Source organism: Rhamphochromis longiceps, linkage group LG13 (assembly GCF_057381845.1).
Source record: "Rhamphochromis longiceps isolate RC_006_pf linkage group LG13, R_longiceps_female_GT1.1, whole genome shotgun sequence".
Classification (NCBI taxonomy): domain Eukaryota; kingdom Metazoa; phylum Chordata; class Actinopteri; order Cichliformes; family Cichlidae; genus Rhamphochromis; species Rhamphochromis longiceps.
Genome location: NC_140569.1, coordinates 5,644,909 through 5,663,639, shown reverse-complemented (window position 1 = coordinate 5,663,639; position 18,731 = coordinate 5,644,909). Strand labels below are relative to the sequence as shown.

Below are 18,731 nucleotides of genomic sequence, written 5' to 3'. Positions count from 1 at the left end.
TATTCTCTTTTGCTCATGGCTCTCCATAACCTTGAAGATGTTGTTTGACTTTCTGGCTAACTGTGTCTCCCGCAGGATAAACTCTTGTCCCAACAACTGTTCGGGCCACGGCAGATGCAGCACTGCGAACTCGGTTGCAGGACGTGTGTACTGTGAGTGCGAGGAGTACTGGAAGGGGGACGCATGTGACATCCCTTACTGCAGAGACAACTGTGGCAGCCCAGATCACGGCTACTGTGACCTGACCGGGGAGAAGCTGTGTGTCTGCAACGACAGCTGGCAAGGTAAGAAAACGGAAGGCTGAATTTTATTGGGGAATTTAAAACTTAGTTTAGTGATACATAGTAAATGAGGATTTTATTGGGGGAAACTTGGCTTCATGTGGTGCAGCCAGGATGGCAAAACAGGCACTTTGGCTTGGTGCTACTGTAATGGGCTTCCTGCAGTGAAGACAGGAGTGGAATGCAGGCGAGATGATAACAGAGAGGAAAATGATAGGGATAGTTTAAAGTGCTGTATCTGAACTTTCAGGACCTTATTTATTAATTCATGAAGTGTTCACAAACACAGTAACCACTGATCCAGTAAGTATTTTGTACACTGATGTCTACAACTGTAGTCTAAAATGGGGCAAAAATGACTCTGAGATATGACACCATGTTTTTAGAGATGCTTCTTATTGGATTCTAGTCATGCAAACACATTTAAAACGGTTAATTTAGTCCAGTTTCATGATGCTTTTTTTAGTCATTAAATGAACAAATGAGCGCAGTGTGAGTTTTTTGCTTATGCTTTCCTTTCGGTTTTGCAGTTTTCAATATTAATATTAAAAAGCAATTGAAAGCACAATCCCAGTGTCCTCTTGGTTTATGCCTAACACAATGCTGCCTGAATCAGTATTCTTTAATATCATAAAATATTATACGGGATTCCCAGGGAAATGTTCCCTAGTGGCACAATATATATCTAGCTTCATTTTTTTTATTTTTTTTTATTTTTATATTGCAGTCATAAACAAATCCCTCTTGCGGCTTCAAAATCAACAACTTTATTTCAAATGACGTTTTCTGACTGAGAGTGATTTTAGACTAATTTCTTTTTATAAGAAAAGCGGCTTTTCTTGGTGCTGTTCGCAGAGGTTTCATCATTTGTAAAAGGCTTTTGCATGAAATGAAAGTAACTGTTAAGTCACATTCTTCAGCCAGTATTTACATCTTCTAAAGCACCGGTTACAGATTTACGCGTTTCGGTTCAGTTTTTGTAGTTAAAACATGGATAATCACGAAAATCTGACCAACTGCATGTTCATTCAAGATTCAGATCCAGTTTGATCCTAAATGTCTAACAAACATATTAAGAGAATACATAAGAAGAACAATTCAGCAGACAACAAAGTCTGTTGAAGTTGGATGGTGAAGTGCTGCCCCCTCCTGGAAGGATAATGATAGCACAAGGAGAAAGGAAAACCAACTTTTTCCCATAAAATGTTGTTAAAAACAATACAATAAAAATCTCCAAGAATGAAGATTAAAAATGGATGCATTTTAAAAGCAAAAAAAAAATAAAAATAGGCAAATATCCCAAATTGTACAGTACAGTGATGAACAGCAGGCTAAGCAGTATTTACCCAGTGTTGTGTATGTCAGTTACATTTTAGTTTTTCAGAAACAAGACACCAAATTGATGAACTGATTATGTGTTATAACTAAACAGATTAATATGAGAGGTGCTACAGTAGGAACATATTGCTAAATGGCAATGATCGCATACTCTGTGACTTGTTAAATAAAGACCCAGTTTAAGTACAACAATAGGAAAAAATATTAAAATCATTTAATATTTAACACTTCAGTTTTAGGGATATGTATGTGAGTGTAAAATTCAGCAAATATGCTGTCTATTTCAGTATTTGCTTTAAGTTTTTTAGACACAAAGACATAAGACTAATCCTAAAATCAAAGGTGTGTGTGTGTGTGTGTGTGTGTGTGTGTTGGTAGGAAAAAAATCCAACCTGCTCACAACAATGCTTGTTGATTTATTTATTTATTTACTTTTTGTGTAATGAAGTCATAATTTGTACAAAGAGATATCGGTTAACATATATATATTTTTTTTTGGTGTTTTGACAGCCACAAAGGTATCATCTCTGAACCTAACTAAGTCACTTGAAAACAATTCAGATGGACTGTGCTATCCATCTATATGACAGCGAATGAGTCAGATTCTGAGCTTTGGGATTCAGCCTCTTATTTCCACAGATCACAAATTGTTCACACAAAAGCAACAGAGACACCAGTGAGGCAAAGGGATGTATGTGTATCTGTCTGGTAATGAGTGAGGTGGAGGCAGATACAGAGCCTCGGAGCAGGCATCAGAAACACAAACGGGCTTTTAATAAAGGTATTGGTCACCATGGAAACCACCAGTTGGCATCACCAAAAAAAAAAAAAAAGTTTTTTGCATTAATGGAAAGAGCATTTTCTACAATTTGTCCTTCATTCCCCTCTTCCCTCTACCCCCCGCAGAAAGAAAAGTGCTGAATGCGTCTGTGATCGAGTGCTTTTCATTTATCTCGTTTTCTCACGTCTTGCTTTAATCACTCGCCTGCAATGTTAGAAAATCCTCATTTAATCTGTAAAGATGTGCTTTTATTCTCGACTGCCATCTGAATAAGCTCTGCTTTGTGGTCTGTCAGTTTTCTCACTTTGAGTTATAATATTTTAATGTGCTTTACAAACTAATAAGTAAAAAAAAGAATAAAATCATTTAAAATAAAGGGTTTTTTTTGCATTATATAAATGAGTAGAAGCAAAACTGTTCACTGAAGAAAACACGATCAGATCAATTAGTGAAACTAAAGAAGGCAAAACGGTGACGATGGGTAGAAGGGTTCAAGGAAGAGCAAGAAAAAGGTAAAGGTCTGAGGGAAAAGTATAAGCTTTAGAAAACAATGGACAGATGCAGTGAATAACGAAAATGTATATTTTAATAAAATGTATTGTAGAAGTGGTCTTGTTTTTCTTTTTTTAAAAGATATGAGGTTGCTCATCATCTGCTCATAAATGAGCTCGAGTTGTGTTTGGTGCCTATTCATAGAACAGCCACTAGGTGGCACCAAAGTAAAAATAAATAAATAAATAGACTGGCAACCTGTTAAGGGTGTTCATAAGCTACAGTTCCCCCATGACCCTGAACTGGATAAGCACAATAGGATTTATAGATTGATATTTTGAGAAAATTGAATTCATTTGCCCTTTACTACCTGTAAAATAAATACTGGAAACAATGTATGTACGAATTCCAAAAAGTGAAACATGTCCTTTTGCCTCCATCAGGTCCAGACTGCTCCCTTTCCGTTCCCTCCACTGAGGCTTTCTGGGTGCTGCCCAGCATTAAACCATCTGCTCAGTCTCTGGGTCGAGCGTCCCACCGGGCTCTGGTGCATTCTGGGTTGATGTGGGTGGTGGGAGGTTACTCCTTCAACTACTCCAACTACCAAATGGTCCTCAAGTAAGACACATCCATCTGACTTAGTTGACTGTGATTGTCTTTGAGCTTTTGCACTTTTCCTAATCTTTCCCTTTGTTTAAAGCTACAACCTAGAGACCAGCACGTGGGATGTGGTGCCTGTCAGCAGCGGCCCTCTCTACAGATACGGACACTCACTGGCTCTGCATCAGGTAATCCTGCTTAAGTTTTACATTTCACCAGTGCTAAAAACAAGAAACAGGTACTACTCCATACTACTCCACAGCAGTGAAAATGTGGACTACAATCAGAAGGTTTTAGCATTTATTCTGGATTCTTAGCTTCATATGCTGCCTTCCTCATGTGCTTACCAGACAGTGTTGAATCATTATATTTGACTATTGTTGGAATGGAGTGGTGCTGTCAATTAATAGACTTCCTCAGTACAGATGTTCAAATTAAAGAATTAACTGACTGCCTTGAATGCGTGCTTCTTTCTTCATTTTGATAAATATTAAATAAGTCTGCTTTGACATTGTATATATCATTTATGGGGGGGAAAAAGCCCAGACAACAAACTGATTAGAAGTGTACGTGTTGCAGTCCATGTCTAGAAACAGCTCTTGCTCTCTGAAGTTATATGGGGTCATTTCACAAGACTGAGGCGTTTCTAGGAGACTGGCCCATATTTCAGCTTACCTATAAAGAAATGAGAACATCAGAATCATTCATGTGTCTGCTATAGATCAATCACGCCAAAGCCAGGAGCATCAAATGATGTGTCGCTGTCCAAATACTGGGGCGCTTACTTTTTTTTTTTTTAGCGTGGAAGGAATGGTTTAATGGTGGAAGACAGGAGGGAGAATGAAGACAAACATCTCGTCCTGCTGTGCTGAAGGTGAGATTTGATCCAGAGGAGGTCAGAGCGACTGACTGAAGCCTGCTGATGATTTGTAGCCTGCAGTAACTCCTGGCTTGTTTACTATACACACAGCTTTAACTTCAAACCCACCCTGTTACTGTGAAGGTGGATGAAAGGAATCACTTTGCTCCATCGGCAGAGTTTCTTTTGAAACGTCTTTGACTTGAGGACAAAGCAGACGTGCTTTTGTTTTTTTCATGAGACACTCATGTCTTCACCTCTCACCCTTTAGTTTCACACTGGTATTTTTGGTTACTCACTATTTTAGGTGATTATGTTTGGCAGATGGGAATCACACGATGGCTGATGGGTGCATGACAAGGTGTAAGGCTGCAAAAAAGAACAGCAAACAGTTTTTTTTTTTCATTTACAGCTATTATGATTAATATATTCATATTTACAGTTACTGACTAAATATTTACTGTGCCAAAGGTGTTTGTCAGTATAAAATGCATTAATAGCTGTTCTTGAAAGGTTCACAGCAGCTAAGTGCTCCTGCAGCAGCACCTGCAAAGACAAGTGATTTTATTAGCTGATGCTAACAGACGCCATATTAGAACCACCTGCCTAATGTTATCAAGTTCCTCCTTATGCCACTAAGTAAACTCGGATCTTTAAAGGAGCTGTGGTGTTTTCTGTTTTATGGCACCAGAAGTGTACAGCAGGTTTTTGGGGTCCTTATTTGGGCTTGTAGTGATACTGTCAGGGTGTAACATGTACACTAATCAGGCATACCATTATGGGCACTGGCAGGTAAAGTTTATAACACTGATTACGTCTTCATCGTGGCACCTGTTAGTGAGTGGGAGCAGGAAGATTGGGCAAGCATAAGGATTTTAATGGTTTTGGAAAGGGCCAAAATGTCATGAAAGACGACTGGGTGGAAGCAACTCCAAAACTGCAGCTCTTGTGAGATTTTCTCGGTGTTCTGTATGAATCAAAAGTGGTCCAAGGAAAGAGCAGTGGTGAACCAGAGACTGGGTGATGGGCAGCCAAGACTGAAGGCTGGCCTGCGTTGTCTGATCCAACAGACGAGTCGAACGTGCTGGACGAACAAGTCCAATCCAAAGAGGTCCCACTTTGCAACTTCCACAATTTAAGGATCTGTTGCTAACATCTTGGCGCCAGATACCACAGGATACCTGCAGGGGTTTAGTGGAGTCCATGCCTTGATGGGTCAGGGCAGTTTTGGCAGCTAAAAGGGGGACCAACACAGTATTAGGCAATTGGTCACGATGTTATGGATGATCGAGGTGCACCCCTGAAGATCACGCAGCAAAAAGTTGAAGCAAGATGATCAGTTTTATTCAGGTCACTAGTTTACTGCAATCCCCACAAAGTGGTGAAAGATCAGTAATAATATTAAAAACATATTGATTGAATCAATGTCTGGATGTTTTGTCTTTGTTGAACACAGTGCTGTCTTTTGCTGCAGAAGACATTTCTCATTATCATGATGGGGGTGGTAAGAACTCTGAAGTCTTATTACTATCAGACAACCAGGGGGCCCATCAGAAGGTCTGCAGACTGCTCAAATGTGATTAGATATTAGAGCTCAGGCAAAACTTCATAACACTTCCACAAACATCACATCACTCTAATACGAAATCTGCCTCGTGTTTCCCTTGTGTAGGATGACATCTACATGTTTGGCGGGAAGTTGGAAGCAGGTCCTGCTAATGTGACAGATGAGATGTGGGTGTTCAACATCCCCAGGCGTACCTGGTCGTTACGGAAACCAGTCCCGCCACCTCCTTATGCCCTGGAGGGACACATGGCGCACGTGGTGGAGCTGGCCAATGGCGAGCCAGTGATGCTCATCATTTTCGGCTACTCACCAATCTACAGCTACATCAATAAAGTGCAAGAGTACAACATCAGTAAGTGTGCTTGCTGAACGATGTGCAAAAATATCATCGTCCTTTAGAGACTTTTCAGTTGGTTTTCACTGATGTAAGCTGGACACAAGAAACCATCAAAAACTGCTGATATTTTCTGTAGAACATTTCTTGAACTGGTTGGACCGTAATTAGGTGCTTTTAGGTGCAAGTAAAAGGAAAGCCATTTTTTCCTTTTGCTTCCTTCTACCATTGGATGTTCATGTCAAATGTGGACAAAGTTTCAAGCAGTGACAAAAGCTTCTGACTGCTCTGAACTCTCATATAGTAATAGCTTATGTGAGGAGGGGATTCTGCACTTATGGAAGCCAGAGGAGGGGCACCCAACCGGTAGAAAGGCTTATGGTAAAAAAGACTGACTGACTGATGACTGAAGCTAAAGTGTCTTGTTCCAGAAAAAGTAAAGACATAGTAAAGAGACAGTATTTTTTAACTGCAAAGAAAATCTAGTGGACCTATGTTACTGCAAATCTATCAAGAAGTCTAATGTCATAAATTCAATAGTTGTCAGTAAGAATACTTCCACTTGTCCTTGAAGTGAGCAGTTTTAAAAGCACGAGGACTACAGGTTGTGTGAATTCTGTGAATTAAGAGAAGATGAGAACGTGTTGAATTTTCTTCTTTGTTGTTATAGTGATAAGTTAAAAAGACATTAAAGTCTAGGTTTAATTAAATGTCCTTTAACAATTCAGAAATGTTTGTGGCACACTGGTGATGACAGAATAAAATGGGTGCTTTAATAATTCTGGTGTTTATAGGTTAGCAGTCTTTGCTTAAAGGTTATGCTGCTACCCTGGCTTTGCTTTCTGGCTATGTAATGCTTTGTTGCAATCTATCTGGGCTGGGCGTGTTGTTTTATGCATGGCACAACAATAAAATCCAATAAATGAAGCCAGAATAAGAAGACAATGAGCAAAATACATCCATATTCATATTCTTGTGAATGGAGTGATTTGCAATTGGCATTTGTTTCCGGTTTGACACTGCTTTTGTACAATTTACAATAACATTGTACTGTACAGTATACATGCTGTTGTAGTACATAGTGGAGTATAATGTAATTACCACACAATAGTCAGATATGTGATAAACAGCCTTGTGTTTCATTTCAGTTTGTTTTGAACACAATCGTGGCCTAAAGACTAAAATGACTGGAGAAAAACATCAAGCCAGACTATCTAAAAACTGAGAAGTACAACACGCACAGGCCCTGAAATCTCTTAGTCTCAGCTTTGTGTCTGTGAGCCATACTTCCCCAAGCTTCTCTGGTTGAATTTAAAACACCGACTACATTAGAAGATTTTTCTTGAAGAATGCAGTTTTGCACAGTTGCAGGCTAAGTGCTGCTCCCTGATAGCAGAAAGGTTTTATGAGGAGTTTACTCTAACAGTCCATGTATGACTGATTACTGATTTTATTCTGTCTGTGATAGATGAATGTGAGCTTGCAAAGTTAACTGTGTGGACTAAAGCCACACCGTAACCCTGGTTGGCTGAGGCCCTGAGGAAATGGGTGGATGGTTCTAGTTTTTCAGGTTGAAAAAATCTTCTCCAAAGCAAGTTTACTGCTATAGTTTTGTCTGTGTAGCATCGCTTTCACATGCTTTTAAAATAATGTTGATATTGCATTTATCATCAGTGTATATCTGACTCCGTGTCTTTATGGCTGTATAGAAGATGGCGGTATTGTAATGTTGTACACCAGCTGATGGCGCTAGAACCAAATGTTTAAATAATTCTGGAGAGGAAAACACACAAGCATACACATATTTACACACTTCCCGCAAGATGCACAGACTGAAAAGCAGAGGTGTGTGCAGCCACACAATCTTTACACACACCAGTGCACAGAGCGTGGTCATTAAGAAGAGGTGGCACCTAGGCTGGATTGTCTGGGAGAAGACGGTGATTAATGAATCCGCTGCATCCCCTCACTCCTGTACCTCCTTGTCATCTTGATTTTTTTTCTCCCCCTCTCCCATCCCTCCCTCTGCACTCTTTCATTTGCTCCTCACATGCTTTCTTTCTTTTTTAAAATCTCCCTCTGTATTTTTCTTTTCACCTGCCAGCCTCAGCTTCTGACCCCCTCTGTCATCTCTTCCCCCTCTGTCCACATCACTGTGTGCTCCTCTGCCTCACCTTCTTCCTTCCTTATCTCCACTCAAACGTCTATCACTTTCATCTTCACCCACCTCCATCGATTCCCTCCTTCCTCTTTCTCTGACAGTGTCACAACGTAAGTCTGCACTGAGCATCATTAGGCTTCAGAAGGAGCAAGAAGGAGTCAGTGTAGTGTGGAAATGAACAGAGGGGGAGTCGAAGCGAAGTGTAAAATATGAGGTAAAAGGATTTAATGACCACTTGGAGAAGCGGGTTCACAGCAATTAGCTGTGAGAGATGTGATAAGAGTTGACCTTCTCCTTTCTTGTCGTCACTTCAGTGCTGCCTTTCCTCCTACCCCTGTTTCTCTTGTTCTTTTATGCTATTTTTTTCCACTCCAGGTGTGTGGTCGGCTGTCAGTTGCTCGCCGGCTTTCTTTTCTCCTGTCATTTTTCCTTTCTCAATTGAGTATAGTTCAGTGAAGCTTTTTTTTGGGCAAAATGCTGTCATTAGCAAAGAGAAATCAGATCGACAGGCTGCTAAATCATTTCAAGACTGATGTCAATATTAATATATAAGACGAGAAACTCTGGTCTAAAAGATGAAACAAACTTTCCGCGTCCCTGCTAAAAATATACAACAAAAATACAGCAATTTTGTTCTTCTGGCTGCTACCATCAGGACCTTATCTCTAGCATCCACTCTGTCTCACCAACTCTTAGCATGTCTTTCACTACAATCATTAATTTTCTTTGTCTTCTTGACAACTCCATATTCAAAATCCTTTTTTCCAATATATTCACTATCCCTCCTCTGCACATCTGCCTTCGTGGCCTCTGGTCCTTGCAGCTTCACTGTTACACCTGTCTACCTCTCATACACATGCATTCTGTTTTTCTTCTACTTACCTTCATTCCTCTTCTCTCAAGTGCATGTCTTTACCTCTCTGGACTCTCCTGTGCCTGCTGCCTACAGATCACAATGTCATCTGCAAACATAGTCCACAGAGACGCCTGCCTGACCTCATCTGTCAATCTGTCCATCACCACTGCAAACAAGAAAGGGCTCAAAGCACTGATGTAATCCCACCCCCACTTGAACCCATCTTTCAGTCTAACTGCACACCTCACCACTGTCTCACTGTGCTCATACATGTCCTACACCACCCTCACGTACATCAATGCTTTCTCTAGATCCACAAAAACAATTCCTCTTCTATTCTTCCCCGTCAACACTTGCAAAACAAACAACGCATATAGTATGCAAAGTAACTGCAAAGTGCTCTCTTTAACTTTGCTCAGTTTCACTTAAGCAGCATCGATCTTTTCACAGGTAATTCTCATATATGGTTTTCTTCCATTTTTGATCCACTGCTGCATATTTTCAAGGGGGTTATATGCTATAAGAGGCCAGGCCAGGAAAAACTCCCTCATAGTTTGCTGTGTTGTACCCTCAGTTACTTTGACACAGTGGCATCTGCTGTGATGCTTACACCTCTGAAGTCTCACAAGTGTTAACTTTAGTTTGATACCACACAGTTTGTAATTGCGGAGAAATGGTCAGTTCACTTTGGGCATGTCCTTTTCAAGCAGAACCTCAGAAAAACTTGAAAGTTTAATCATTAAAAAAAAAAAGACTTGGGGTGCGTGGCCATCTGGTGTAACCTGATGGGATGAGGGAAAAGCAAAGACTAAAAAAAGAGCATAAACGACAGACAACAAACAATATAACAATAAACAGAGGGCATGTTGGTGAGCTGGTAACCGCTGACCTGAAACATTCAGCTCTGGAGCCAGAGATGCCTGCAGGAAGGTACAGAGCGGGCAAAGCATGATCTGTGACATGAAAAAGGCACAAAGTTAGTGACATGAAATATTGCATGGAGCATAAAAATGAGGCATTTTATTTTCGTTTTATTTTATTTTGCCTCCAAATATCTTAGAACTTTGAAATTAATTTAGCTTTGGTGTAATAACCATCCACAATACCAAATAGATCGGCTTTCTCTGAATTGTCTTTTATGGCTCTCGCTGTGATGTTACTATGAAGGAATGCAGTTATTATGATTTGTAATTTTAAAGTGTTTCCATTTTCCTTTTTGTACAAAGTTTGTGGAGTGTTCAGATTTGTGTTTCTTTTTTTTGAAATCGTCATTCTCAGATTTTGAAAGAATCATGAGCAGTTTCAGTTCAAATGCACTCTCTCCTCCCTTTTCTGTCTCTATTTTTGATACTACGCTTGGTCTCAGAAAATTCTTCTTAGGCTTTGTTTACTTTCTTTTATTTATTGGGGTTTATCTGATGACGTAACCCCTGCCCATTTTTAAAATCATTTTTTTATGCACCTGAATTAATCTTGGCTCTTTGAAAGGCCGCTTTTAAACTGAAGAAACTCTAATTTTCTGTGGCCTCGCTCCCTGTTTGGCTCGCTCTCTCCTCTCTTTGCTTTATATCACCTCTGGAATAAAAACTGCTTTGCTTTTTGGCAAGCACAGTGAAAAGCCAAACTTGCCAAAGCATAAAAAAACATTTTAAGTGATCAACTTTGATCTTTCCACAGGGGTGCACTCCATTAATCAGCCCCTCTCTCTCCCCCCTCCCTGTTTGTTTGTGTCTCAGGGTCTAACTCGTGGCAGGTTGTGTCTTCCGGAGGTGCAGTGGTCCAGGGAGGTTACGGTCACAGCAGCGTGTATGATGAAGCCAGTGGCTGTGTGTTTGTCCACGGGGGATACAAGGCACTAAATAACAACAAATACGGCCTGGTGGACCACATGTACCGCTACCACGTCCACACAAGAACATGGTGAGAGCACATTAACAGTACTATGGATTTTTTTTAAAATTGCAAACATTTCTTTTTAATGCTAAATGGATATGATTTCTTCAGCATCAAAAAAAAGAAAAAGAAATTTACTTTGATGTCCATAGTAAACATAACAGCTGTCTGAATCATGGTAACTCCAGTTTAGCTGTTTGCCGTGTTCAGGGCTATACAGAGGTTTGACCAATCCCATCATGCACGAGGTGAGTGGTTCTCTAATTGGGGTGCAGGGACTACATAGTGCCTGTGACTGAATTACATCAATAACACAAGTGAAATGAGTCCATTACTCTTTCCCTCATTATCTTTTGGCCATAGCACACCATGCACTCCATGCACTCTGTTATGAAATCACTCACTTCTGTGAGTTTGCAGCAAGGTTCCTGCTGCTACATGGCTTGGCTCAGCTTAATAGCTGGTGTGTGTTTAGAAATATGTGAAATATACCCAAGCTATCAAAAGTAGTGTTTATATTATGTTGGTGTCTTAAGAAAATGTCCTCACTGGCTGCAAAAAAGGTCAACCCTTAGTTTAGATCATAGGCAGGGTGCATCCTGGACAGGCTCACAGAACCAGCATAAATATTCAAACATGTTTTAAAGTTAATTGAAATCCAACAAATCACAGCTCAAACATCACTCCACTGTAATCGTGTTTTGATTCACATGCAATTTACCAAAAGTAGATGTTGGTCAGCTCGTGTCCCCGGCCTGTTCACGTACTGCAGTTTTAAAGCTGCAGGTGTTTCCATTAAAATGTTCTTCTTTACATTACAGATAATGATTTTGTTCTTTTTAACCCTGCTGCTTTTCCTGACTTTTCCTGATGTCATTAGTCACTCTGAGATGATTAAAACATTACTTCCACCCTGTTGCCTTTTAGACATTATTCATGCATTCTTGCAGCCTTTAGAGGACTTGCATGAAGGAGAGATTTTCATAACAGAAATTTATGCAAAATCATAATGTGCCAGAAACAAGAGTATCCCTTGAGGAACAGTTCTTCACAATGGGTGTATTTACCTTTGATATGGTCCTATTTACCTTTGTTAAACGTTGAGGCTGAAATCATTGAATTTAGCAACTTTGTTACACAGACCAAGATAAATTTGTGAATGCAACAGCGGTGTGTTTGCAAATAAGCCTGTTATTATAAAGATATTGTACTGTTTACATCACAGCTTAATATAGAAATGTTTCACCATATAATAAAAAAACATGTTTAATAAGAGTTCTTAATAATAGTAGTGAAAATATGATAATTTATTGTAGCCTCATGTCTTAGAGGATAAAAGAGAGTCTGCATAAAAGCTGACTTAATAACTAGTTAATGTGATAATATTAATAGTTCTGTGTAATCACTTTAAATATACACAAACTCTTTCTGAGGAAGGAAAATCACCAAGTTCCTGTCAGAAAGAGGAGACTGGAGTGAGAATGCCAGGATCTGCCAGGAGCTTTGACCTCAGATGAACTCTGACAGATGGATTGGTGAAAGTGGATGCTGGGCTCTATCGTGCTCTTAACATCTTTTAATATACATGTGGACAGTGGACACACAAGTAGGCATACATTAACAAATGCTCACATGTGCATGCAATCTCTCTGTGCCTCTCACTTTCCAGCTGGAATGTGTTGTTGGAGTCGAGTGTCACTTGAGCTCTTGGACTGATGAAATTCCCAGACTGACACATCCCTGGGTGTTCCACTGATTTATACTTCTCCCTACCAATGTAAAGATCATCTGGCCTCTGTCAGTGTAAAGCTTCTGACAGGCATCCCACAGCATGACAATCTTTTCTACATGACATCTATATGTTAGTGGTTTCCAACTGATCTGTAGCCATTAAATTTGTCACATATACTGGTCAGTTTAACTCCTATTCCAAACTGTTGGACGACAGCACATTTTGCTTCTGTACAGCTCTACAGTAGCTTTTTCCCCATCTTTTCTCGTGTTTGCTCCCTGTAGATGGCTGCTCTACAGGTAACCCAGGATTTGCTCAAACCTGGAGAACTGCCTTCTCTTATTTTTCACCCTGGTCAATTGAATAACCTTGAAAAAACACTAAAGCTTGATGATTTTTGCATCCCTGGGAGTGTAGAAGCCTCTAAAAAATATCCTAAAGAGTTTGGTAGCTATTCCAACACCTAGTCTTTGGTTTGCTTGATTGTTGGCTTTTTCTATATTCATTATGCTTGATTTTACATTTTTATAACCTTGTAATGGTGTGAGATATTTACATTTATTGGCAATTTTACCTTAATTGGATTTGTTAAATTACACATGTATTTTTTGTTTGATAAAAATGTTTTTAATATAAAGATATTTCAAGCTCTTAGAAGTAGACGTTTGTTTTGTTTTGGGGTTTTTTTGTTTGTTTTTTGTCAATATTTTAGAATCAATAAATATGACTTCCATTCCAGGTCGCTGTTTCAATACCATATTTAAAGTATGTTCTGAGTAGTCGTTGCCTTTTCACAATAGAGATAACGACGCTGCTCGTACATATAAAAAGTCTGACATGAAGGGGTCTAGTTTCTGTATGAGAAGATTTAAATCAGTTGAAGGCAGGGCAGAAAATCAGCATTGCTGCAGTAAATTAGCCACAGATAGACACTGCAGTTGTTCTCTACTTTACAACCTTTGACCTCAGAGAGATTGGACACCACAGACTGAGACCCCCTACAATGTCGTGTGTGTGTGTGTGTGTGTGTGTGTGTGTGCGCGCGTGTGTGTGTGTGTGCGCGTGTGTGTGTGTGTGCGTGTGCGTGTGCGTGTGTGTGTCTCCTGTGAAAGAACAGTTGGTATGAAGGGCAGTCACCACAGGCCAGGTCACAACCTGAGACAGATGCCATCAGTTGCAGTACATGCATCTATGGACACACATGTCACGCAGACACACGCATAGCTGACAAATTGATGCTTTCCTGACGTGCCTCACATTGCTGATTAACCCAACTCTGTGTGGGTGTGTGTTTGTGTGTGCACGCAGGTTAATCCTCAAGGAGAGTGGTTTGGCACGGTACCTCCACTCGGCGGTGCTGCTGAGTGGCACAATGCTGGTTTTTGGGGGAAACACTCACAATGACACATCTCTGAGCAACGGAGCCAAGTGTTTCTCTGCAGACTTTCTGGCTTATGATATTGGTAAGAACAAGTCACATATAAACAGACACTTTCACATGGGTGGATGCTAGATTTTGAAGCAAATGTTGGTGTGAACACCAGTTTTCTTGTGCACAGCTATTAAAGGTCAGCCACTTGGCAGGTAGGTTGTTCCAGCTAAACACCTCTCCAGAGTTCTCATGTGGATTTAGTCATGCCAGGGTCTTTTGTATCTTCATGTAATCCAAAACTGACTTAATAATGTTAAGATAAGGCGTCTGTGGGTATATTTCACCGTCTCTTCTCACAGGCAGATAAGACAGTGAGATATAGTTTTTGCTGCACTCCTTGTTTTTGAGTTAATTTGTGATAAATTATATGCCTGCCTGATGGTATTAGTTATTATTGATTAATAACTGGAACATCTAAAGGTGCTTTCATTTATTTAATTCTTCCTCTAAGGCTGGAAAATAGGTCCTTTCATTGAGTGATCTGGATGGAATTCACAGAATGTCTTTTCAGATAGATTTCCTATTTTCTGTTAATTTGATATAATACTACTTGGAACCAAAACATTCAGTTTCTACAGTAAACTGTATATAATAGGTGGCTGTAGCGTCTGAGTCTCAAAAGTGAAGCTAATTCAGAAGTACCGTAAACAATAATTCCCCCCCCCCCACTACCAGCAGGGGGCGACTCCTCTGGTTTCCAAAAAATTGACATGTTTATTTTGTAAATATGGTCCTGTTGTGAGTAAAGCAGAAAGTAGAATATGGTTTAATATAGAGCTCTGCCAAGCCACAAGTGTGCAGTGTGTCTGTTTTCAGAGCCGCTTTTTGTATGTTCAAAAAATTAAGATGATGACAGTCAAAATATTCAAGTCAGAGTTTAAAAACCAAGCTTCAAAATCACCACTGGGTAACAACATGGTGTTTTTATCTCTCTTTTAAAAAATTAATTTCACTTTTTGGGGTTTTCTCTTTGATTTTTTTTTTCTTTTGTCCTTCGACTTCCATCTGTTGCTGTTAAAAGGCCAGATTTGCCTCGTGCCTACTTTTCTACATATAAAATTGCCTGCTGCTTCTAACCATGACTTGTAGTTGACTAAAAGGGGATGCTTTAACCTCACATCTACACTCTGAGTGCTCCTGCTTGCAAGGAAAACATGTTTTTAAATGATGTTCTATATCTTATGTACGATAAGCCTTGGTTTGCTCTCAGTTCTGGTATTATTATAAGCATTCTACATATTTATATTCTGTATTCACAGGTGATATTATCTGCAGGGCAGTTCCATTCACTAGCCACTCATAAGCATAATATTCAACTCATCCTGACCATCAAGCTTTATGTAGTATTTATTTGTTCTTATTAGTCATTTAGAGTGCTTTCTTCTAAAAAGAAACACACATGCATATGGTATTTGGAAGCGATTTCCTGCTGTGAATCCAATTTGTGCAGCAACAGCATGTTGAAATGCCCTTAATAGTACATAGAGGAAGCTGCAACGTTACTGCGCTGTGACAGACCTAAAAACAAGCTAAAAATATTCTTGCAGCCAGAAGAGACAGTAAGAAAGAAACCAAGACTGTGTAAGGTTGCGAACACTGCAGTATAGGTATGGAGTATTGATGATTAAGGATCCCATTATAGGCTAACCAGTTACACCATCAACCAGATGGTATGGGAACATTAACAGCCCTTGACAGGGATAGAGAGAGACAATAATGAAAGGGGCTTCAGGTGAGGAAGATGTAGATTAGTTCTGCTCTTCACAGGAGGAAACAGTGTGCAGTAGATAGATTAACAGAAAGAAGGAGGAAACGATAAAGATGTGCGAATATTTATGCAAAAGGTGCTGAAAAAAATCGAGTGAAAGTGAAACATGAACAGGAAAAAGCAGCATGTTGGTGATGGTGGTTCTTTAACTGTATATTTATCTGCATGTAAGGTCAGCAATGCTTGCCAGTGTCTGTTAGTGGTGAAATAATTGTTTTACTGCAAAAAAAAGTCATTCAGAATAATCGTCTGCCAGTTTTTATACTGATCAGTGTTTCTTTGACTATGTGATCAGGGGTGTGAGTGAGACATTCATGGCATAGAGCCTCGGGTGTGGTGGTTAACCTTGTCAAATCTGATTTCTAATCACATGGCGCTAATAGTGAGAGGCAATGGAGACCCTTTGTTTATTTATTTAAGATACTTTTTAGGTTTTATTATATTCTCGAGGTGCAGAATATGTTAAAAATTTCCGCTTAGCCACAGTTCATCGAACAGATGTCAGTGCAGTATGTTGGGATGTTGCTGGAATTTAAAAGCTCGGAACAAAAGGAGCAGAGCCTTAAAACGTCTAAATGGAAATCATGTAGGGATTATACTTGGGAAAAATATATTGTAGAAAAAAGTTTTATATTTTTAAATATTGTTAGTTAGAATGGTTTTTTTTTTTTTTTTTTTTTTTTTTTAAATTTACGGTCTGCCAAGAATTGGGAAAACAATTTTATTGAAGCAGCAATTATAGATTGTTTAGGCATCGCTGGGTGAAATGAGCAAGTTTTCATATCAGGGAAAATGAAACATGCTAATGCTTACCTAGCTTTTTTTGTAAGGGTCAGGAGCTTGTTATCTCTGAAAGTTGGTGGCCACATCCACATCACAAATGTTAAATGTAATCAGATTAAATATTTTTTTGAGTGCATTCATAGAATTACATACACCCAGCACTAGACTTGACCAATTATTCATCTATTTCGCCATCTTTATGTAGGTGATGTTGATGCTCTCCTCTTGTTTTCAAAGTTGCTGATCAGGTTTATTATAGTCCTTTGAAACCTGTCAAGTGATGTCATGACCTGTTGTATTGTCACTTTAACTAAAACTTTAGTTTTATCCAGAAATCTCAACCACTGCTTCGACAGCAACTTCTCAAACTAAGATCCACTAAGAAGCTTTTTAGAGTAAGTAAGTAAAATTTATTTATATAGCACATTTCACAGATAAAAATCACAAAGTACTTCACAATAAGATCAGACATACAGGTTAAAATTAATTAAAAACCCATTTGTATAAAAATGTCTTCAGCTGCTTTTTAAAGGAGTCAGTAGAGTCTAGACAGCGTAAAGACAACGGCAGAGAGTTCCACAGCCTAGGTGCCAGTGCCTGAAAAGCCCGATCCCCACGTGTTTTAAACCCAGTACGTGGGACCACCAGTAGCCTCTGACCTGAAGACCTAAGTGCTCAGGATGAAGCATGAGGTTTCAACAGGTCAGAGATATACTGGGGAGCTTCACCGTGCAGAGCTCTAAACAACTAAAATTTTAAAATGAACCCTAAAATTTGCTGGAAACCAATGAAGAGAAGCCAAAACTGGAGTAATGTGTGACTTCTTGTTTGTACCAGTTAAGTCTTGCCGCTGCATTCTGTACAGACTGAAGGCAATCGAGAGCTTATTTGTTGAGATACGTAAAAAGACCGTTACAATAATCCAAACGAGAAGAGATAAAAGCATGAAGAATCATCTCAAGTTCTGCTTTTGACACCAGCAGTCTGAGTTTAGAAATGTTTCTTAAATGATAAAAACAGTTCCGGACAAGTTGTTTAGAGTGTTTCTCAAGAGTTGTTTAGAGTGTTTCTTAGAGTGCTTTCAGCCATGACAGAAGGTCTGCCTATAATGCTAATGTGCTCAGCTATTCCGTGTTTGAGTTGTAGTTGAAAGCTGCAAGTATTTTCTTTTAAATTTATAAAAATGGGCTTTAAAATGCTTTTTTGTACTTGGAAATATCAGCCCACTGTCCAAATCTGTCGTCCTTCCCACTCTCTCTTTCATATTTCTCGTCACTCCTGTAAATTACAGAACAACAGGAAAAAAGCGACTGCTGATATTAGAGTAGCAGGTGTGAGAAGGGTGATGAAATAAAGGAGAATAGTGCTAAAGAAGGAGAGAGGGACGAACACGGAGTGGAAGAGAAATAAAGAGTAAATGAAGTAGGGATTTAGGGAGGGGAATGGAAGCACTGCGGACTTGTGAAAGAGAATTACCTAAAGACATTAAAGGTGTGCCAGGGTGAAGATGATGATAAGCTTGTGAACAAAAGGCAAAATAAAAGGTGATAAACAATCAGGCATGGGTTTACAGAACGTCCCCATCTTAATGAAGGTGAAAGCCAAATGGTTTCAGATACTGTTTTCGCTCCATCAACGCTTGCAATAAATGTGTGAATTTACGTGTCCCTTAACTCTGTGCAAACACCCCTGTCTTCATAAATATCATAATTTATTCATTACTGCTTTTATCACCTGCAACATTTGTCCGTTTTCTAGCTTGAGTTTACCGGAGAGGCAGATAGAAGCTGCATTATAGTTTAGGTGGGAAAATGAAAAACCAAGAGGAAAGATGATGACATGAATGATCATCAG

At 39.4% G+C, this 18,731-nt stretch overlaps 1 protein-coding gene across 1 annotated transcript in view; it reads left to right on the top strand.

The window, feature by feature from the left end:
* atrnl1a (attractin-like 1a) overlaps positions 1-18,731 on the top strand; it is a 318,106-nt gene that overhangs the window by 45,742 nt on the left and 253,633 nt on the right. The window contains exons 6-11 of the mRNA XM_085427777.1: positions 76-284; positions 3,336-3,510; positions 3,593-3,680; positions 6,024-6,270; positions 11,006-11,189; positions 14,203-14,357. Coding sequence (XP_085283903.1) covers positions 76-284; positions 3,336-3,510; positions 3,593-3,680; positions 6,024-6,270; positions 11,006-11,189; positions 14,203-14,357 — 1,058 coding nt within the window. The remainder of the gene's footprint in view (positions 1-75; positions 285-3,335; positions 3,511-3,592; positions 3,681-6,023; positions 6,271-11,005; positions 11,190-14,202; positions 14,358-18,731) is intronic.